Raw genomic sequence first — 23241 nt, forward strand, 5'->3', positions numbered from 1 at the left:
TGTAACATGCAGAAATGTTATGTGCATATTTGGACAGCTACTATTAACTTTCCAAATGAAAGTATATATAGATCATTAGAAGAATGAACAACATTCCACAAATGACAGACAGAACTGTGATACAGTCACAATACAAAACATATAAATATAATATAAATATTATATATTATAATATAAATATTATATCACTCTGCTCAAGAATACATTTTTCCAGAGACATGATGGCTAACTGGCAAGTTCTAACAGGAAAGTGTAAAGGTTCAGGTAAGGTTTCCCTTGTGCCTAAGAACCATGTCAGGAGTAAAAGTAAAAAGTAAAGGTACCCCTGTAACAGGCCATGAAGGCCTATAGGGTTGTGAGATGTTGAGGTTCCCACATTTTCTAGGCAATCGGCTCATAGATGGTGGTAAGGTTGTCAGCCTTACATGCCAGCCGCCCTTTACCCCTAAGAACATTCCAAGAATATTCCTGGTACTCATTTCTGTTAGAGGGTGAGTCGACCCCAGGGCCATAGTGTGGCTGGAAGGATTACGTAAATTGAAAACATCCAATGACCTCATTGGGATTCAATCCTGCAACCTTCTGGCTTGCAGCACAGTGCCTCAACCAACTATGCCATCACGTGCCCCAGATGCACAGGAGGCATAAGGAAATCCTACACTTTGGTTCTGGATGGAAGTGAGTGAACAGCTTTATGCTCTAGCAGATCTAAGCCCACTCAAAGAGCCCAAAAGACCCCGAGAACATGCTTCACTATTGTGGTAAAGAGAAAACTCCCTGTTCATCCTGCGAACAAACACTTTAATTTGGCTCACAGCCAGTTACTTCAGTGAACTTCATTTCTAAAAGTAGGATAATTTTATGAACTTCAGTTAGTTCTGAAAATGTAAGACAAAGGAATGTTATAATCACATGTAACATACCCTACTCTCCAATTTCTGTTTATATTAGCTGAAGAAATATCTACACAAACTGCACCAAAGTCATTTATTACAGAAAAAAATAATTGCAACATACATGTCATGCATCATTCTTTCATACAATTACCTTCACAGCCAGCTGGAGCATGAAGCTGACCACTTACCTCCAGTTAGTGCTGAGGTGCAGTATCCATAAAGTTTTATCTCTCCACCCTCTATACTCCAAGACCTGGTGACTGCTCACAAATTATATACTCTTGAAAATAACCTACAAAGTGTATAATTGAAAAATATCCAACAGTGGCAAATCCTAAACTATAATATATCAATACAGGCTAGGAGTTAAATAACTGTAAACATTTAGGAAAGCCACATAATCAATTACAAGTTTTCACATACAAGGCTCTGTCAATCAAACACTGCATATGTACTACATACAACCTAATTATGAACTTGCATCACAATTATCACAAGTAACAAGATGTATACTGTAATGTATTTAGAACTGCAATAATCATTACTCATCTATATGTTTGAAAGCTAAGAAGACACAGAACAATAGCTATCAATCCAAATTCTCTTCTAACATCTCATGACTAATAAATATTGTAATGCAAACACACAAAACAAATTAACTCTTACATATTCCCATTAGAAATATGATATAAACTAAACGGTTGCCTAGTACAGAGCCCATGCATAAACTGAACTTCTTACAGAATTACTTCATGATACAATCTCTCCTTATGTATGACTATATGCATACCATTACAGTTTTTTTCTTTCTGGCCTTATGTGCCAAAAGAGAACCCTAGAGTATTTATTTATTAACAAGACTGAGAAAGTCCTTCTTAACATACGACTGAAAATAAAAGTGATGTGCTTGTGCAGAAACATCTGCCCACTGCCTCTTGCATAAAAAATTTCAAACATATTAAATTTCTTGATTAGCATGAAAATTTAACATTGTTAATTTAAAAAACACGAACTATTTTGCAAACATCGTTTAGCTCAAAATCTGGGTTTTAAGATGAGGTGCATATACCTGAACCAGATACAGTTTATCAAATTTACTTACATGTCAATTTTAGAAGTGAGAATGATGAGTCAAATGAAGAGGGTGAATCACCAAATATTCAGGAACAAGTTAAGAATACACACATATAGAAAAGAACTCAGCAATGAAGAATAAGTTTAATGCCCAAATAATATAAAACACAAAGTATTAAAGGATGAGAAAAAGAATATATTGATTGAAATGGTGTAGAGAAGAATTACTAGAATAATTCAAGTTTGGTACCTTGAAAATTTGTGCATAAACAACAATGTATTAATATTATAATGAGTCCTGAAATATGTTTGTATGAGCCATTTAATAAAGAGTGATTGTGTTTGTAGGTTGACAAATGAACTTTGCTAAAATAGACTGTTACTAAAGAAATGAAACTCAATATTTGTACATCTCAACTAAGGTACACTGCCACGGTAAGTGTTGCAAGTAAATGATACAATGTAACATTTCGTATTGATACACGTAATTCATAAACTGTAATAATACACCATTATGGTTGTATGTACCTGACAGGAACACTTGCAGGTGAAGAGTACAGAGAATGCGTAAAGTATACTTTCAGCATGAAAGTTCATTGATTTTTAGCAGTCATGTAACCACATGAAGAAGATGAGAACTATGGACAAGACTGGTAAATGTCTTTCAAAGAAATGTGATCTCATATATAACAGAGTTCCTCTAAATATTACTGAACACAAAATGAATACAGGTACATTAGCAGAAACAGCAAAACGTATTGACGCTTCAGGGATTTCTAGGCACCCCTTCATTTTTAGGCAGCCAGGTTTCAAAACAAATTCTCAGATTTAATGCTATATACTGCTATACACTATACAAACAACTTAAAACTTTGTTCATTTGATGCTCTTAATTTCTGAGCTGCTTATAATGGCACAAAATTATGTTTGTAAGATACACTACACGATATATACTGTATATAAATTTATCACAAACTTACAATAAAATTGAGAATTATTACGACTGTAATTAAAACTTAAGTTTATTTAGACAAGAATGGAAAATAATATGGAGCTGACACTGGTTTCCCAGAATTATTATTATGCAGTTTCTTGCTTAAGATGCAATCTGCACAATTTTTAATATCCTGCATCTATAAAGCATAATTTTAATCCGTATTACTTTACATCACTGACATACTTGACATTAGTTTGGTTCACACTAAATTTCAGAGAACTCCATTACTTTCTCTACTGTTTCACTGCTGAATCCTCTTGACTGGGAGCTAAAAACAAAACTCTTAGACCTGAAGTCTTCATCAAACAATGCTTCAACAAAACTTGTCTCATTTATTTGGTAAGGTGTATGGTAACCACAGTAAAAAGCCAGTTTAAAAACAAACACAGGAAACTATGAACTAGAAAAAACAATGCCATCATCAAGAGGTGATGCCACTCTTCCAGAAGCGATGAACACGAGACTTGTCATCAAACAAACTTTTGACCATTACCACCTGTAAACAAGTTTAAAATTGAAAAGGACCTTGCTTCTTGTGACAGAGATGCCTTTCCCATGAGTCATTTTGTGCCATATCACCAAAATCAAAACACAGAAAAATGTCACAGTTCATATTATGAATTTAAAATGGCATTGCACTCATTAAAACCAATAGCTAGGTAACAAAATATGATACATTATAATCACCGATTATCTTTTAAAGAAATATAACACATATAGCAAATGCAAAGTGTAATGGCAAAGTAAGTGTTCAGAAGTTTGAAGTTGCGGACATTATATTTTTTAATCTAATGACTACAATCAGATATTCTGGCCATAACATGAATATGGAGAATTGAAATACTGTGTATTAACATACAGTATTTTACTACTGACAGCTTGTAGCCTAGAAATTGTAAGAAAATAATCTGTCTGAGCTAAAAATTGATGAACATTTATTACCTTTATTATGAATAACAAGAGAAACAATGTAGCAAATTCCACATAATACTCGTACAACTTAGAAAAACGCTTCAAGGAAAATTAATTTTATCTGTGTATTTAAAGACAAACCTGATAAATAAGAGGATGGAATCAAGTACATACTACGAAGGCAAATCAAAAAGTCTTTACCCATATTTTTTTTCAGCCCAAATCTTAGTGTGACTGAGTAACCGGGTTATACATTCAATGCAACAGGGTATGCTTGGACCATCTCAGCATTAACTCTCGGCTGCTCCATGGCACTGTGCCGCTGTCAGTCAGCGAAGATGGCTGTTGTGCTCAGCACGTTCACGTCATATGAGCAGCAAAGTGTTATTCATTTTCTATGGGGCAAGGGACGAACGCCCATCGAGATCCATAGGGAAATGCAGCTGATGTATGGGGACAAATGTCTCGCTTTGGAAGTGTGCAGTGGTGGTGTTGTGAGTTCACTAATGGCTGGGAAGACCTTAATGACAATGAGCGGTCAGGGCGGCCTCGCACCTTGCTCACACCGGACAACAATGCCTGCATGGATGCAATGGTGAAAGTGGATCGGTGTGTGCACCTGAAGGTTGTTTCCAAGAAGCCTGGCATTTTGTATGGCAGTGTTTATGATATCATTCACAATTCCTTGGGGTATCACAAGGTTTCATGTCGGTGGGTGCCTAAGCTGTTGGATGATCTGAACAAGGCCAAGAAAATGATGACATCACTGCAACATTTGCAGCGTTACTCCGAGGAGGGTGAATGGTTCCTGGATCTCATTGTCACCGGAGATGAAACATGGGTATTGCATTTCACTCCAGAATCCAAGTAGCAGAGCATGGTGTGGAAACATCCCGGTTCATCTGTCACAAAGAAATTCTGCAGAACACCATCCGTTGCGAAGTTGATGGTTCTGGGATTCCTGAGGACCAGTCCTGCTGGATTTCATGCCACGAGGTGCCACCATCAACGCAGACAGCTATTGTAGCACACTCACACGTCTCCTCCATGATAATGCCAGGCCTCATGTGGCAAACAGGACCGCTGCCTGACTGCAGTCATTTGGATGGGAGATTATGGAGCATGCACCGTATAGTCCTGACCTTGCCCCCCAGGGATTACCATGTGTTCAGTCCACTGAAGAAGTTCCTGGCAGGCCAGAGGTTCGTTTCTGACGATGATGCAAAAACCGCTGTCCAGTGGTGGTTCCACGCTCAACCAGCCAAATTCTAGAACAGCGGCAAATCCAAACTAGTGGTGCGATGGGACAAATGCCTGAACCGGAGTGGTGACTATGTGGAAAAATAGTCAAAGGTACTTAGAACACTGCCTGTATTTTGATTTTACTGTATGTGTATTATTGTGGCTGAAAAAAAATAGGGGCAATGACTTTTAGATTTGCCCTTGTACTTAATGTGCCAGAAGCAGCTTGCTCAGGTCTGTCAGGTGTGGCATGCTTCTACTTTTAAAATTAACATGTAGACTCTTGCTATGCAACTTCACCATTTGTTACATAAAGAATACAAAAATTACGCATTTTAACAATGAAATAAATGTATCACTAGTGCGTGAGAGGAACCAATTACTTCACTTGCGATTTGACAGCATACACTTAAAAGGAAACATAATTGTACTGATAACAGAAAAATGATACTGTCATATGACAGAGTGAGTACCGATGAATTTTGGATTGCTGATCAGATTTACTGAACTCTTTGATACAGCACACAACTGCATTTTACATTTCACTATTACACACACATTAGTGTACCCTGTCACATCCTCAATAGTATTTGCTTGGTCGTGGCTTCAATGACAGATGTTGCCCTTCCTGTGTGTTCCAAAACTGTCCCCAGCCTCAGCTACCAGCTTCTAACAGTATCAGCTAACAATCACTGAACTGCAGGAGTCCTCTGACTGACAGACTGACTCTAAATTGTCCTGCTTATAACATCTCAGCATGGACTATACGGAAAACACTGTTCCTCTGTTGCTGCTTACAAGTCACTGCCTAGTAATGACCATTGTATAGATAATTTCGTGGTTGTAGACTAGGAATGGGTCTACATGCCACAATACATTTGATAAACTGGAGAGAAATCTTACATCCAGCATATTTTGGTGAATTTACTCTGGTACATATAGAAAATGCAGTGAGGTGTAGGGTTACAAAACTAGGACAAAAGGAATCTATGAAAGGCCACAGTCTAATTAATCAGTCATAAATTAGAGGACAATTTATCCCTTCTTACCTGTATTAATCCTACAAAAAGCATCACAGCAATCTGGATCATGGACCAATAGTTCACTCGAACAAAATTGCCTTCTGCAATGTTTCTATCCCTTGCCTCAAAAGCACGTAGGGTGTCTTGGATATGTCGGATTTTTACTAGATGGGTTCGCACACGATTTATTGCATCCTGTTTGTAAGGAAACATGATCTTTAAAAAATATGATGACTATGAAAGTGTACTATACCTTGTAAGCTTTCTTTTTGCATAGAAATAAAGGTGCTGAATGCATTGGTTTAAGGACAACAGAAAATGTATTTAATTTTAAATTCCTTTTTTGAAATTATTTTGTGTGCAACTGAAAAACAGTGATTGATTTATCAAGTAGGTATATCATATTGTTTAATCCAGCCAAGAAAAAGCACTGGAACTTATGTCTTGAATTTTCAATAATGAATAATGAAAGTAAGGTAAAGTTGTTTCTGTGCTTAATTCAGGGTACATGAAGTCTCTCCCCATGATTAAATGAGGACCACATCATGAAGATGTATGCCTGAGGGGAAGCATAACTCCACATACTAGTTGAAGGTGAGTGGTCGGTTTCACATCCCAGATGCTTCATCACCTTGGACATGCTTGTGAAGAAATAATCTAAATCATTATACTGACTAAGCCAAACTGGCTCTCATATAATGAATGATATAAGGAATAAATTCTCCATTTATATAACACATAGCAAATTCATTATACTGACTAAGCCAAACTGGCTCTCATATAATGAATGATATAAGGAATAAATTTGTATACACAATTTAGAACATGCATAACATTTTCATTTAGCTCTATCGGCCTGCAATGTCACATTACTTTTGCCATATTTTCAAATATTTCCACAATTTGTTAAATATCTCTAGCAATTTCTTTTGGAACTGCAGCAAATGTAACACACTTTTAAGCTTTACTTACCTGCTGCCAGAACTTTTACCCCACGTTAATCCTCTCTATATTGGTGGTTCCTTTCAAAACAAATATGGCTTTATACCAACCAGTGTAGCATATAAACTGTGGTAATGTACGCTTAATTTGGAGAAGCAATCAGTATTTCATATTGACATTACTAAATAATTTGGAGGACACAATTCAGATCTTTTCTGTGTAAGGTACCGTGTTATGTGTTAGAACTAAAGCTGTGAACTGGTGATGTAAAACTGATGTTTTGGATCTTATGGATATGGGTCAGGTGCATCTTAACACTTTGCGGACTGCGCACCCTTTAAAAGGTTTTTTCACTTTTAAACATGGCGGACCGTTCGCGTGTTAACAGGCTTTTAGGACATGATAAGTTGCAACACACTATACATCGCTCTGGCGCCACCTACATTGCACGCAACCTCCTGCAGATGTGTGATAAGACTCTGGAATGTTTAGTTAGCAGTCAGTAACTTGACCTTGCTGTTTACTTAACCGACTATAAAGGAAAATGCTTTGTCTTCTTCAAGCTGTGTGTATCAGCCAGTAGCTAGTGGGGAGAATGGATCAAGGACAAATTCTCCTCCAATGACCTAGCTGACCTGCCTTGTGAGACACATAGTAATGGATTGTCATTCAGACAGCGACAGTGACGGGGGACAACAAAGAATTGTGGCCACAGACGGTAAAAGTGACAGTAGCTCTGACGATAATGCGGGTAATAACATTGCGCGTAGTAACACTGAGGGGACAGCAAAAAATCTAAAAAAATCGAAACCCTGATTCAAAATTGAAATAAAAACATTTCTGATGAATGTGGCAAAGGCCTGGGCTACAGTCCAGATGATGGCGGCAGAACCAGGGTCACACATAGACTTAGTATGACAGGGGCCATCAACTCCCACCCCACGAAAGCCTCATGTGGACCCCCCAGGGCAACACTTGAGTGATATGTGGAAAAATACCCTCGTGAAAATAGTGAAGAGTGAACATTCCAAGGGGAAGAATACTTCTAGGCAATGCCATGTTTGCACAGTTCACAAAAAAGGAGTATATCTACATTTGCAAGTTCTGTGTAACGCCACTTCACAAAGGGGAAAGTTTCCATAAATATCAGAACCTCAAGCACTTCTAGGAACATTGGTAAGTGTTCTCCAAAAATTTTAGTTCAAAAAATTAATTAGGAGATTTTATATTAATTTTTAAAGTGAACAGTGCACAAGTTAGGGTAGTATGTTTAAAAATGCCGGTCCCCAGGGTGATTTAAATATTTAAATCACCGGTCCGCAAAGTGTTAAAATCAATAGTTTCACTACTGTTGTCATGGTGACATTTTTGTATAATGTCTGTCAAGCATGGCATGATAGATGGTACAAAGACAGGGCCACAGTACAGTGGTTCACTGCTTCTGATTCCATCTTGAATTACACGGTTACACATCATATTTTGATAAGACTACATAGATGAAAAAGAAACGCCATCCACTGCTAGGCAATGGTACAGTAAACTCGTTCTTACATCAAACAAATGAACCATTATTAGGCAAAGAATAAACACGTGAGAACAGAAGAACTGTTGGTGATAGTGTTTTCTGTGTGGTCTGACAAGGACTAGCAAAGCAATGAGTAAGTGGGCTTCTTCAAGAGAGTGAGCTGAGTGAGGAGGGGACTAAGAGGAGTTAGCTGTTGCAGTTACTGATAGTGAGAAGAATGAACAGCAGACAATATCTACACTAATTTACAGGAGTAAGGTATATGTAGCGAATTCAGTCTTCTCCTGTTTGGTGCAACTAGTGTTGAGTGAAGTCTGCGACCTGACTGTGGGCCCATGCAGAACAAATGTTTTGTGTGGTTCCTGTATATAATTAACTGTTATAGTAACAGCAGTGGTAACCTGAATCATGGCTAATATACCCATCCCAGAATTTCAGAAGCTCTGGTCAAATCTTATTGAATCTCTGAGGCTGGAATATGATAACACCATACAACAACGCTGATGCTGTCATGGAATGTGTACATGGGGTACTTACCACCATTGCCCACCTAGCAGGATGTGTCCCTGCATCAATTGGCAAAAGTCTGAAATGGACTCTATTTGCCCAAAATATGGTGGACACAAAGAGGAATCTCTGAAAGGAAAACAGCTGCATAGCACCTTGTATGGAGTGTACACAGAGGTGCTATACAACTCAATGCCAGTCCTGGAAGACAGCACTGTCAAAAGGGGAAACAACCAAGACCACAATTACTGCACCTACAGCCATAGAGGAATTTTGTGAGGAAGGATGAAAGTGGAAACCTGGACACAATGCCAACAAAACAGCCAAGAAACAAAGCCTACAACATCCACCATGGAAGTCAACAAACCCCAAGTGCAGCGGAAGTCTGAAGTTACCACCTGGAACTTCTTTGCTCCACTGAGGTCAACTGAAATGGAGGCTGACCATGAAGACGATTTCGATGACACCACCGAGCATCAGCGACATCAGGCATCATCTAGCCAGACAGGTAGGCTGCCTCCCATTGTATTAACCTCTCAAGTAAACCTGATACAATTGAAAAGGCAACTGAAGGGCTTACTGCAAGGCAACTTTGAGTTCTGTAACACCAGAAATGGAACCAGAGTTTTCACAAAAGAAATGGTGGATTTTTCAGCCATCCACTCTCAATTTGAGAGCAATAACCACCCATACTTCACCTTCTATCCAAAATCCCAGAAGCCTATAAAGGCTGTGATATGGCATCTTCTGTTCTCTACTCCTGCAGGAGACATCTCAGATGAGTTGGTGAACCCTGGTTTTGATGTTATTAGCATCAAACAAATGTGTACCACTCGTTGATCACCTGCAGAAAGAATAACCACAGTAAACATTCCCCTCTTCCTAATAACCTTACCTAGGACATCAAAGTCCCATGAGGTATTCAAACTAATGAATCTTCACCATATTGCAATCAGTGCAAAGGCGTACTGGTCTCACACAATGATACAATTGCCAAAAAAACGGGCCATGTCTGGGCTAACTGCAAGCAACCTCCCCATTGTATGTGATGTGGGGGCAGTCACCTGCCCAAGGAATGCCCGGCAAAGGAGAATACAGCAGTGATACCGACATGCTTGAACTGCAAGTTGGTGGACAGAGAGGAACCTCATCCCTCCAACTATCAAGGCTGTAGGCACACCAAGGAAGAAAGAGAGAGCGCCCAAGACTACAATGGGGTGTTCTCTTCTAGCCACACCATTCCAAGACTATCCTCAGCGGCGGTGCTACACAGCAACAGCAGCAGCAGCAGCCTCAGCCGCCCTCAGTCCCAACTGATTAAATTCTGGGATGGCATATTAAAACAGACCATGACTGCTTCCTTCCACATCCAATCCCACACCTTTTACAGATCACACTACAATCAGCATTATGTATGAGAAATATTTTCTGTTGATAAACTGTTGTTAAGTAAATACATAATCAGATATACAACCTCTTTATTTGACCGTCACAACACAGCAAATATAGAACTTCAAGGACAATGCTCAGTATAGTTCTGCCACGTTTCGGCCACGAGTGGCCATCATCAGGCAAACACACTTCAACAAATGTAAACCACTGAACTGCAGTACGTAAAATTTAATACAATGTTATAAATCATTTAAGTTAATTTGCACAAGAATACAATAAATAGGTTATTTAAAACAATAACAAGTCATATATAAAATTAAAATTTGACTGATGTTCAATAACATCGAATCGGTCGTTGGTTTTACTTTTCATACATTTCTGTCGACGAATAGTAAATTCGAGTTTCTTATAAAATTGTGTAGGAGGTCTAATAATGTTGTGAATTAATTAATCTGAAAATAATATAAAAGAAATAGTATTAAGTTTGTTAAAATTGATATAGTTTGATATTTAAAAGTAGTATATCTAAAATTTGATACAATGTTATAAATCATTTAAGTTCATTTGCACAAGAATACAATAAGTAGGTTATTTAAAACAATAACAAGTCATATATAAAATTAAAATTTGATTGATGTTTAATAACATTGAATCGGTATGTACTGCAGTTCAATGGTGTACATTTGTTGAAGCGTGTTTGCCTGATGATGGCCACTCGTGGCCGAAACATGTAGCAGAACTATACTGAGCATTGTCCTTGAAGTTCTATATTTGCTGTGTTGTGACGGTCAAATAACGAGGTTGTATATATTGTAACACGGAAGGATGCATGAAATTAAAAGCATAATCAGATGATTGACAATATTTTGGTAGTCAGAAAGGTACTACCAGTAACACATTTCCAGGAACAAAACCTGACAACCAGGTATCACTATAAATGAAATGCATAATTTTATAGCTCTGATGTGTGTGAAATGGCCACACAGACTGAGATATCCTAAAGGGGTACTGCTAAAATTATTTATTCTTGGCTCATCCATGAAGGGTCTGAGTTGCTCATATTATAGCGTCAAAAGACAGGATGACGAGTGAATAAATAATTTGAAAGGATGTGAGAAGGAAGCAGTTGTGGCCTAAATGGTGTCCTGGAATTTCCTAAAAGACACAAAGGAAGAACATTAAAAACTTCAGGGAGGATAGATGGTCTCCAATATTTGAACTCAGAACCTCCATGTTATGAAGTAGAAGTGTTAAGCACTTCAGCAGAACATACAGTTGATTAATGGTCAACTAAATCCATTCCATTCGAAAGTCATGAAACTTTTTTAACTTTAAAAATAATCAGAATCCATCAGCAGGACAAGTCCATGACAGGTTGCAGAAGCACAGAAATGTGGCTGAATACCTTCATAATAGCTGTCCTACATTGTAATACCCTACAAAAAATTTGGCTGGGGATGACTTTTTGTGAAATTCAAAGAAAAAGTTGCTTCTTGGCAATTAATCCCCCAAAGCAAAAAATATATGGAATAAAACTGCACAGGTTTTGACAGTTGGGGATATAGGCCTACAGGTGACATGGTCCTTGTCAATGGAAACATGGCAATGATTCTGAAGATCTCATTTATTTATTTATTTATTTGTACTTAATTAGGGATGCTTTCAATACTTCAAACTGTATAATGTCAGAGGACTGGATGACAGTATGTGATGAACTGGAAAGGATCTGGAATGAAGCAGCTGTGGCCTAATATGAGGTTCTAACCCTGGGATCTGCTTTGAGAGACTGAGAAAAATGAAAATACTCAAATTGTGATAATCAGTGTTCCAGTTGATATTTGACCTTTGGATCTCCCAAAAATATAAAGTACCATCCATCTTGCTGCGAAATAGTTCGTTGGAATGAGAAGAGAAAAGTGTATACACTCACCAACACACAACTCCGTGCAATGTGTGAACAACAAAACACATCAAAACATCCGTGTTCAGACAGTTACAGTAAGAAAATTGGATTTTTGGATATGTTAGCAAACCCAGAGAACACAGAAGTGAACAGTGAAACAGTTTTTCCAACAAAGTATCCTGAACACTTCATAATTCACAGCTCATGTGGGGAAAAAACTCATCCGCACAATGTTTTAAGTAGACAATGTAGCCTCATTAGAGCCATGAGACAACTCTACCACTGTGAAAACTGTAACTTGGTCTCTCATTTGGTATATTCCATTCTGAATCACTCAAAACTGCATTGCCAAATTATTCTTATGCATTTAAAGGACCCTGCTTGGTTGCTTCACCCAATATAACAAAGCCTAAAGGGAAGTTGAAACAGCTTTAGCATCCGTCATGTATAGTTGATATAATTAAGTAGTTTATGTTACAGGTTGTGTCCCCAACAGGAATGGAAACAGATGATAGGGAAACATGAACAAGTCCAAGTTGACAGTAACATTGTCAAGTGAAGAGATAGGATATATTTTCTGTTACACAACCAGTTCATTGTGTTCTTAACATTCATAATAAGGCCGCGCCACAGATCAAGCGGTTAGTCGCTAACTTCCCACCGCGGCAGCCCGGGTTCAATCCTGGGTCTGGTCAAGTGAGATTTGTGGTGGACAAAGTGGCGCTGGGGCAGGTTTTCTCCGAGTACTTCAGTTTCCCCTGCCAATCTTCATTCCACCAATTGCTCCACAATCACCCTCACCTATCTTATGGGGCTGGTACAATAGACCACAAGTGGCTGCAGTACAAAGGACTTCGTCCCACCCCACTAGCAATAAAAAAAATAATATTCATAATATATACAGGCAATTTTTCTTTTAAATTTTTAAGCTGTTACACAAGTACAACTACTCTGTCCATGAATGTTCAAAATTCACTGTTTCCACAAAATGTCTTAAAAATTACTATTATGTGGTCATCTTAAACAGGTGTGCAGCAGCAAAGCAATTAAGATTTTAATTCTTTCCAGGTTACTGTATCCTGGAGATTGCAGTTTTAAACAATCTTGGAATGTATTTGTGATTCACCTTGGAAGTTTTCCACCTGTATAAGGATATCATTCACAAATGACTGCATATCATCTAACAGGCCTATTTCAAAACAGAAACTGATACTGATAACATTATACAAAATCATCACAATATCGTCATTTTTCTAACACTATACATACCTTAAGCTCCGAAACTGTTCTTTACCAGGGTTATTAATACAACGAATCTTACCTGAATATCCTGTATTTTTATATCATACAATTCTTCAGGGCTTAAGCCACCATAATTTTCAAAGTCAATGTCCCATGGATCTCTTTCATCATCATCATCACTTTCTATGATAATTTCAAAGAAGACAGTTTTGCTATTAAAATGACTAAATGTATTATCCCAGCACAGTCTGTAATCTCCTTCTTCCGATGCTTCTATCCTATTAACACACAGCATTAACAGAAACACTCTAATTTCATGTTTGTCTCAAATCAATGAACATCCAAATCTTGAAACAGCGAACTAAAAGAAATGTGTACACTTCAGATGTACAGAATCCAGTTACGATGCAAAATACATTAAATAGTTAGTTTTTAGTTATTAGAGAGGGTGCGTTTCCCCATGCACTTAGACCTGTAGTGGTCCATTGTGCTTCCCTCTATGATTTCTACCAGCCTCTATATCCTACCGGCATTGGTGCTTACCATCAGTCCCGCCCAGCCAGCGACACCGGCTCTCTACTGGCTGAGAAGTATCTATAATGCTTCCCCCATCTACTGGAGGTATTAGTGACTGCTGTTGGGAGGCAAACATCCGCAATTTTGCTCAGTGACCTCCTTTGGAGATATGAGGTTCTTTTACGTGCCGTAAAGCTACGACACAGGACCCATGGCTTAAAGTCCCTCCCGGAGGACTTGTTCCCTGAATTTTTCCGCCCTTAAAAATTCGACGACCTCCGCCGGGTATTTGAACCCGCGTACTACAAGTCATGAGGTGGGAACGTTACCTCTAGACAGTTCAATCATTACTGTTGCTCCCAGCAAACAATCACATACAAAATGTTTTCACCATGAAGAATATAATAAATTTTTGTACATTTCATTCAAACTTCCTAAACATTATTGTCAGAACACAAGAGAAAAGCTGAATAATTAAATAAATAATAAAAAACAATATTTCAAGAACAGAAGAGTAAACTTAACATTATATCTGGGAACAAATGGTAGGTTTTATTTTTGTTGGTGGTGGTGGTGTCCTAATAAATAAAAGTGCCAGGGCAGTTTGGTATGCAGCTCCATGCTAAAGGAAATTATGACACTTGGCTTTCTCATTGTTATTCAACAATAATTTTACACTTTTAAATGCAGAAATGAAATATATACAGCTCACAAATGCATACAAAAAGGATGATGCCTCCACCTTACACAGAGAGAATTAAATAAAACAATCTATGAGTTATCATTTTCTGTTGCATGTGGAATCTTCCTTAAAAATACATTTTAATTGTCCATTCACAGATTTTCATTAACTTAATATTACACGACTGATGTGAAATCGACCCTTTGTAAAGAAAAGGAGAAATGCTTGAAAAATAGTTTTTATTGACTGACTTTAACCTCACACTCAAAAATTTAATTTTCATTACTATTGTGAACCAAGAGGTTGGTGGGCTGACTGAATTATGTTGGCCAAGGGGCGGTGTAATAATTCAGCAATGATGATCGTCAGTTGGCTAGCTGTGCATGTAATCCAACCACAAAGAGCGAATACTCACTACAGAATATAGAGTATTTATTGACTGTGTATATATTGCACACAAAGCTGGCAAGCAGCCTCTTAGTAACGATACAAAATGCGTCAAATAACTCCAGTCATCTGGTTCTTAAACAATTCTCATCTAAAGTTACAGCCCAATGTCCTGAGACCATGAGCCTGTATAGAATAAAAAGTTACAATAAAGTTAGGGAAAGGAAAGTGACTAGTTAGCTCCAGACTCCAAGACCCCACTGATTTATGAAATTATAGGAGTAAATATTATATTTTTAAGTGGAGGCAGGTTAACCTCTTGACATGCTATGGGATTTAGTAAAGGGCATGGTGCAAGACATCAGACTTAGACATCACAAAACGAGGGAGCACAAGCCCATGTTACATTTCTTTCAGTGATGAGATAATACAGCAAAGCTGGACCTGAGGCTATCATAGCAGTGACTATTAAGAACACTATCTTCTGGGATGTAATGCAGTGTAGTTCATTAAACGCAGGAATGTACTGCTTCATTCTTATCTCAGTTCAATTTATACGGGTGTGCATGGACAATGAAACAAAGTCACTCCTTCTACAGAGTTTTTTAACTATGTTGACTGCTTCACAGTTCTGTGTGTCACGGAGACTGGTGCACCGCTGGATGTGAGACGCATTTTATCGATGAAGCAGCATGTCTGATGGCCAATAACATTTGAAGTGAAGGAAGATAATTAACTTGTGGACTGCTTGATGGCATTATGTTTCATGGCAAGCAGTGTGGTTCATGTGTGACTTTGTTTATGATCTGTCAGCAGTTATCAACAATATTAGCCATTTGTTCTCAGTTACAATTAGTCAGCAGTGTGGTACATCATGGTGTGGTACACTTTAAGAGTTCTGTGTATTTCTGCATGACACCTATGTGAAAAACAGATCTGCCAGAAAGTGTCAGCAAAAATTTCTACCTAAATTTCATGATGAAAGAGTTCCCAGCAGACAAACAATTAACAATTTTGTGAATAATCTTAGAACAATGGGACAAGAAACAAAAACATAAGTGCTGGGTGCTTATTTGACACAGAGGCCAGATTTGAACATATACCTATAAAATCACTGAAATGCCTAGATCAAGAAACTGGAGTGTCAAAGTCTAGTGCAAGAACAGCAACACAACTGCTGAAAGGCCTTATAAAACAACAGCAAGCCACACCTTGAAGCTGCACGATACAGTTAGCAGGGTTCATTTTTACAGTTAGTTTCTACAGTCTATTGTCTAAGGTGAGATCGATCTGCAACTGACATTCTTTTCTGACGAAGTATGGTTTCACTTGCAGTAATACATAAATACATAAAATAATCGCTACAGGAGTTCACAGAATCCACAACTAACCCTTTAAGCCCTGCTCTATCCAGGGAAAATTGGTGTCTGGTGTGCTGAAAGTGTAAGGACTGTTGGACCTATGTTTTTTTGAAGAACAAGTTAACTGCAAAGGATATGTGCAGGTCATCCTGGGGCAATTCTTTCCAGAGTTAACAGAAGAGGAAGGACTCTGGCTGGTTTCAGCAAGATTCAGCTTCTGCCCACACTGCACATATATCTATGCAGGCTTTGTCCGATGTCTTTGAGGACATAATTATCAGCAGTGGTATTTGGCCAGCACGTTCACCTGATCTTAATCTGTGTGACTTTTTCTTCTGAAGTGGTTTGAAGAACAAAGTTTGCAACAGTAACCTCTGAATGGAAGAACTAAAAGAAAATATTTGTTGGGAAATTGCAAATATTCCTGCAGAACAAGTTCAAAGGATAAATCAGAACCACTTCCACCAGTGTGAGGAATGCCTATGAGTAGGGTGACAGCACTTTCAACACTTCCTGTGATCTGTGAACAAATGTAAGAACTTCCTTTCATTCTGAATGTTATCAGCCATCAGGCGTGCTGATTCATCGGCAAATTTTGGGTGCACCTCACAGCAAGTGAACTGCTGGCCGCCATGAAGCACAGAACCGTGGAACCAGCCAACAAATGAAAAATCTTTCCTGCATTTCTGGCATAATGTAAGCCTCACAATAATGACATGCAAAACATGTTTACCTATGAGAATTTTCAGGCTTCTTTAAATCTGATACAACTATCCTCCCTGATGGGGTAGCTAAGTGAAATGAGATGTCAATTTCTCCCTGTCCGCCATCAATGACCTGAAACAGATTTTTAAAAATTAACAAATATTGCTAAATCTTTGATTCTAAGCTTGACTACAGATGAGCTGTACTGTTTGAACAAACATTATGCATGACTCTTCACTTCTTCACACATCATAATATTTTATAAATGTTGATTCAATCTAACATGTGGTATCTTTAAGATTACGGTCTTCTGAGACATTTTACCATGCAGTTTGGTAAATCACTATCAATGTTTTAAATGGACCTATCTACCATACTACATGGTGTTACTTCAGAAGATTGTAATTTTGACACCACCGTGAGAACCTAAAATCTCACAATAGTACCTCTACCTTGAGTGGATTTTTCTTTTAAAATGATTTAATCATACATCATGATTCTCTCCTATTCATCATACTGAGGCAGTTGGTTCAAGCAGTAATGCCTGTGATTTATATTTGGGAGGTGCCTGATTTGAACATCAGCTGGAAAGCTGGCTATCCTCACTGAGGTCTTTCATTGTAGTCCTCTGTACCTCCAGGCAAATACCAGGATACTATCTCAATTAAACCATGTCAGTTTCATTCTGAATCCTTTCCAATTCATCATTCACCAATGCAGTCTCGGGTACTGAACAGTGTAATAAAATAAAACATGTATTCATCATAACAATTGGTAACCAACTGATCTTGATCTTCAAGATACACACTTTCTCATAACCTCTTTTACAAAATTATATATTATTTTTCCTAAAGTAATTTGTTCACAAGTAAGTCTTTCCAGTACAGCTTCATAATACAGAGACCAGTTATTTATGCCTTTCTTATAAGTTTCTTTAACTGCTAGTGGGGTGGGACTAAGTCCCTTGTACTGGAGCCACTTGTGGCCTATTGTACCAGCCCCAGATGATAGGTGAGGGTGATTGTGGAGCAATTTGTGGAATGAAGATTGGCAGGGGAAACCGAAGTACTCAAAGGAAACCTGCACCAGTGCCACTTTGTTCACCACAAATCCCACTTGACCAGACCCAGGATAGAACCCAGGCTGCCACGGTGGGAAGCCAGCGGCTAATCGCTTGAGCTACGGTGCGGCCATTTCTTATAAGTTACTGACATTTTCATGCCAGAGTTTGTACAGCTTGTGGTCTTCTGGGTTGCAATACCATGTACTCTTTTATGTGAATACCAGTAATTTGGAGGAACATGCTGTCTCCATCTTCAGGGTTGAAGTATGCAGGGCAAGAAACAGGTTGGGCTACAATGGGAGACTGCAAGGAAGATTGTCACTCTTATCCACAAGAGGAAACAGGAAGATAGAACCTGGTCTGGATCAATAAGAACAGTGGACAGGTATACAGCTCTTCTCATGCCTCTTTTGCTAACATGCTGTTCTGCCAAAGTTAAATAACTTACCAACATATTCCTGTAGTTTATTAGCAGAGGTAAAAGAAATACTGCATTTAGATATGCTTTTACATGTCTCAATTGAATACACATTTAAATTATATTCATGTTAAGTTTGTGTTGGCTCTAGTTTTAGTCCAATTTCATTTGTTTTATACTATTATTGCTCTAATAAATATAAATTGAACACAAATTTGCATAAAATATGGCTGCAGGCATCACCTGCACACATACTAAAAATGTTCACATACAGGATCCTACAACTTTAACTCTGAAAAGCTTCTTACGGGTTCTTAGTAAAACTGTCAATTAAGCCACAGTCTCTGTCCCAGAGGTTTTCATTCCTCTCACATCTCTCCTGTCTTGCTTCTACCTCACCCCCCCCCAGGTTAGCACTACCAACTCCTATCACAGCACACTATGCATGTCATGCAATAAGTGCAAGGCTAGCAACCTGTGCTGCTAATGCTGAATGAAAGTTATCATAGGGACAGTTAATTATTTAGGATTATGTGCAGACTCTAAATGAACTCCTCAAACTGTGTAACAGTGAGAAAGTATTCCACTACATAATCTACAAGACCTAGGGTGTACTGATGTGACAGCATGCTCTGTTCATACAGCAAAACATTAAACTGATCTAACATCATAATGTAAGTTACACTATCGATGTTGTAAGGACACTACCACCACACTACTGTGAAAATTAGGGGGGGAAAAAAGGGGGGGAGGCCATATGTTTAAGATTACATGCTTGTGTTCTTTAAATGTATACACAAAATCACTGTTATGATGTATTCTCATCCATTCCTACAAAAAACATATGATGTAAAAGATTTGTTTCTATCAATTATAAAAAATTATACTAATAACTTTATTTTAAATGGTAGCACCAACTCAATGTAAAAATTATGGTAAATTAAAGGTTCTGTATATATTTAGGTTAGGTAGAGCAAGAAATACACTTATGGAACAGTCATGACGTAATGGAAAGGCTGATCTCAGGGATTAAAAGAGTAATAAATATGTGGCCGATTATACGTGTGAATACGTGTGCAGGGAGTGCCACAAGGGTCGGTATTGGGACCTTTGTTGTTTCTCATATATATAAATGATTTGCCTAAAGTATTAAATAGATTTTCTACACCCGTAATCTTTGCTGATGATACTAGCATTTTATTTTCACATTCTAATATAAATGATCTTAGTAGGAATATTCTTACAACAATTGAAATTTTAAATAGATGGTTTAGAGCAAATAAACTATCCCTGAATTTTAATAAGACACATTGTATTCAATTTAAAACCAAGGCAACAATATCAGATACTTTTACAATAAATTATAACAATAATTTTATCAACAATACCTTAAGTACTAAATTCTTGGGAGTCGTAGTTGATAGTGCCCTAATATGGAAGAATCACATTGAACTACTTGTAAAAAAATTAAGCAAGGCTTGTTATGTAATAAGAAATATGAAACAGTATTTGTCTATTACAGCCTTAAAGGCAATTTATTACTCTTTCTTTCACTCCTTATTGAGCTATGGTATCATCTTTTGGGGAAATTCTTCCCATAGTTCTAGTGTTTTTCTTCTCCAAAAAAAAGCCATCAGAGCGATGTTGGGATATGGTAACAGAGTTTCGTGTAGAAACATATTTAAAGAGTTAAACATTTTACCATTTGCATCGCAATACATATTTTCATTGTTAATATTTGTATTGCAGAATAAACATCTTTTTTCATCAAATATTGACTCTCATGCTATAAATACCAGACATAGACAAGATCTTTATCTACCTCAAGCTAACTTAACTAGTTTTCAAAAAGGAGTTTANTTGATACAAACCGACAAATTATTACACTGGCACTTACTTGATATTCAACATCAATTACTTGTCCGCGTTTAACAGGTTGATAGAAACATTCCTCCCGTCTGGAATCAATGCTTATTGTCATTTCCTTTTCAAAAGACATAACGCTTTCTATACGCACAACTATAGGTACTAAATACAAAATAAAGGCACGTTTCAGCATCTTTATTGAGCAGCAGCAAACAGCCGCGACCACTTCTTTTTGCCCAGACTCCACCGGTTCCACCAATCCGACGAATCCGACGGCCTGGCCCGCCTCGACGCTCGCGACACTGCTGAACGCTGCTGAATTCGATTACTATAGCTTACTCTCCGTTCCCGCTCTGTTACTCACAGACCCTCACAGACAGACTCACTGGGCCATTCACTCTCTTACGCCTCTTACTCACTGGTTCATGCTGGGCAACAGCTATGAGCAACGGAAACAAAATGTACCCACAAAGGTAACGTAAAGTTGTCCCTCGGCTTAATTTGTTACGCATCATACCCCGATGACGTATGGAGGGAATTGAGGCGTAGCGTCACTATTCTTCACATAAGCATTAGATCACTAGATGTAGATAAGAGGTCACCTTCAACCCGCGGCAGCATTACCTACTGTACCCATTGGCTATGTAGCTGAGTAGGTCCCAGAGCGAGTCTGGGCATCGCAGAGTAGAAGGCAATCCAGCCCGTAGCCCATTACTATATCGACGATATCGACTGAGCTATCCCAGCGCTGCCCACAAAAGTACAATAAGAACGTAACGTGAATAGGAACGAGTACTTTACAAAATGAAATTTTGGGGTTTCTAAATATTCTGAAATTAAAACAACATTGTGTTCATAAAGTCAAACAAGTGTAGGCGCGCCAGTCGCAGCATATTATGCATAATGTGTCATGCTTGTGATACATTTCATTTTAGCATAAGAAAGAACAATATACATGAGGAACATGAATTTCTTGGTTTTAATGTTATGTATTTTTTAAGTTTTTTTTGTCAATGTTGTGAATACTGACATTATATAGTACTGGATAATGAATGGATGAGGAACAGTTGGTGGAATGAGAACTGGAAGAGGAAAATGAAGTACTAGGAGAAAACATTCCACAGTGTCACTATCCCCACAAAATATTATTAGAAAGATGTAATGAAGGAGAATATGGTTGGCACAACATGAAGTGCACACAGGAGTGAAGGGAAAGGCACATAAAGTTTTGGCAGAAAAACCCAAAAGAGACCATTAGATGACCTAGGTGTATATCAGAATGTAACATTTAAATTGATCTTATAGAAGCAGGATGACAGGGTGAGGACTGGATCCATTGGGCTTCAGATAGGAGACTGGCGAATATGGCAATGAACCTTCAAGTTCTATAAAATTCAGAAAATTTCTTGAGTGGCTGAGGAACTATTAGCTTCCCAAGAAAAACTCAGGTATGGAGGAAATCACCACACACCAAAAGCATTTTTTGGCACACTTCTGTCCTCAGTAAAAGTATTTGTACAATCTCACAGCTTGCAGGAGTTAATCTTTTGTTAATTCCAGGATCAATGTCAATTTTATTGCTTTGGAACATCATAATATCAGCCATATGAGAAAAGTAGTGGGAAGTTAATTTTTTATGCTGTTCATAATGCCATTGCATTTTTCTGATTCTGACTTTGGATCATAACCACTTCTGCTTCACATATGAATCCCATTTTTCCCTCAGCATAAACAACTATAGTCCTCTGCCCTGCACTGCTGTTTATTATTATATCCAGAACTGTATCATGCTACCCATGCTTTTTACTGTACAATAGGTGTCAACCCAAATCTCTCTCTTAATGGGTGCTCTAGTGGCAAGCTTATCTTTCAGTTAATAGAGATCTTCTATTTTACATTTACAACTTAACCCATTTCTTTTCAGTACTTTCTAAGAACTCTCTTTTCTTCCCTGAAATTCCTACAGGCATGACTGAATTAAAATACTGTATTCATCCTCCATGGTCATGGTAGCAAAGTTGGTTGAGGCACTATATCACAAGCGAGAAGGTAGCAGTTTCAATTCCCAATGAGGTCATGAGAATTTTCAATTGACCTAAACCTTCCAGCTGCGCTGTGGCCTGGGGGTAGACTTGGCCTCTAACAGAAACAAGTACCAGGAATCTTCCTTGGTGTAACCGACAGCTCGTGCATAAGGCTGACAACCCCATTGCCATCTGTGATCAGACTGTCTAGAAAATGTGGGAGCCTTGATGTCTCACTCCCTTATGGGGTTCCACAGCATGTTACATGGATAATTTTATCTTTTTACACTGAAATCCAATTTCATTCTTCACAAAAAGGAGAAGTTTGAGCTAAATGGGAATTTCTTCTCTTACCAAATTTTTGGGGAACTGAAACCCTCACTTTCTTCTGCATTTGCAAAGTCCCTATGCATGTTTTCCACTGTCAGTTTACTTTACCAACAGCTTTTGCTGCTCTTGCAACAGAAATATTCTTTGTTTTTCTTTTCTTCAATGCAGAATGAAGCACATTACAAATAATTTACATTATGTTACATTGCCTTGCATTTTAAGGATCCAAAGTTAT

At 38.0% G+C, this 23241-nt stretch overlaps 1 protein-coding gene across 1 annotated transcript; it reads right to left on the reverse strand.

Moving 5' to 3' along the window:
* Positions 1-1721: 1721 nt before the first annotated feature.
* LOC111867169 (transmembrane emp24 domain-containing protein 5-like) lies at positions 1722-21018 on the reverse strand. The gene is made up of 5 exons (XM_023856767.2): positions 20684-21018; positions 17334-17437; positions 13734-13932; positions 6171-6338; positions 1722-3463 (listed from the first exon to the last, which is right to left on the reverse strand). The coding sequence occupies exons 1-5, from the start codon at positions 20843-20845 to the stop codon at positions 3389-3391; spliced, it is 708 nt and encodes a 235-aa protein (XP_023712535.1). The 5' UTR covers positions 20846-21018; the 3' UTR covers positions 1722-3388.
* Between the last annotated feature and the right edge of the window lie 2223 nt (positions 21019-23241).

This window comes from Cryptotermes secundus, unplaced genomic scaffold, assembly GCF_002891405.2.
Source record: "Cryptotermes secundus unplaced genomic scaffold, Csec_1.0 scaffold277, whole genome shotgun sequence".
In the NCBI taxonomy this organism is placed as follows: domain Eukaryota; kingdom Metazoa; phylum Arthropoda; class Insecta; order Blattodea; family Kalotermitidae; genus Cryptotermes; species Cryptotermes secundus.

Bases quoted from the DNA above. Each gene is read 5' to 3' on its own strand.
- LOC111867169 (XM_023856767.2), bottom strand. From the start codon at position 20,845: ATGCTGAAACGTGCCTTTATTTTGTATTTAGTACCTATAGTTGTGCGT. The intron at 6,339-13,733 runs GTAAGATTCGTT...CCTTACAAACAG, and splicing joins TAAAAATACAGGATATTCAG to GATGCAATAAATCGTGTGCG. The intron at 3,464-6,170 runs GTAAGAAGGGAT...ACTTGTTTACAG, and splicing joins TTTTTGTAGGATTAATACAG to GTGGTAATGGTCAAAAGTTT.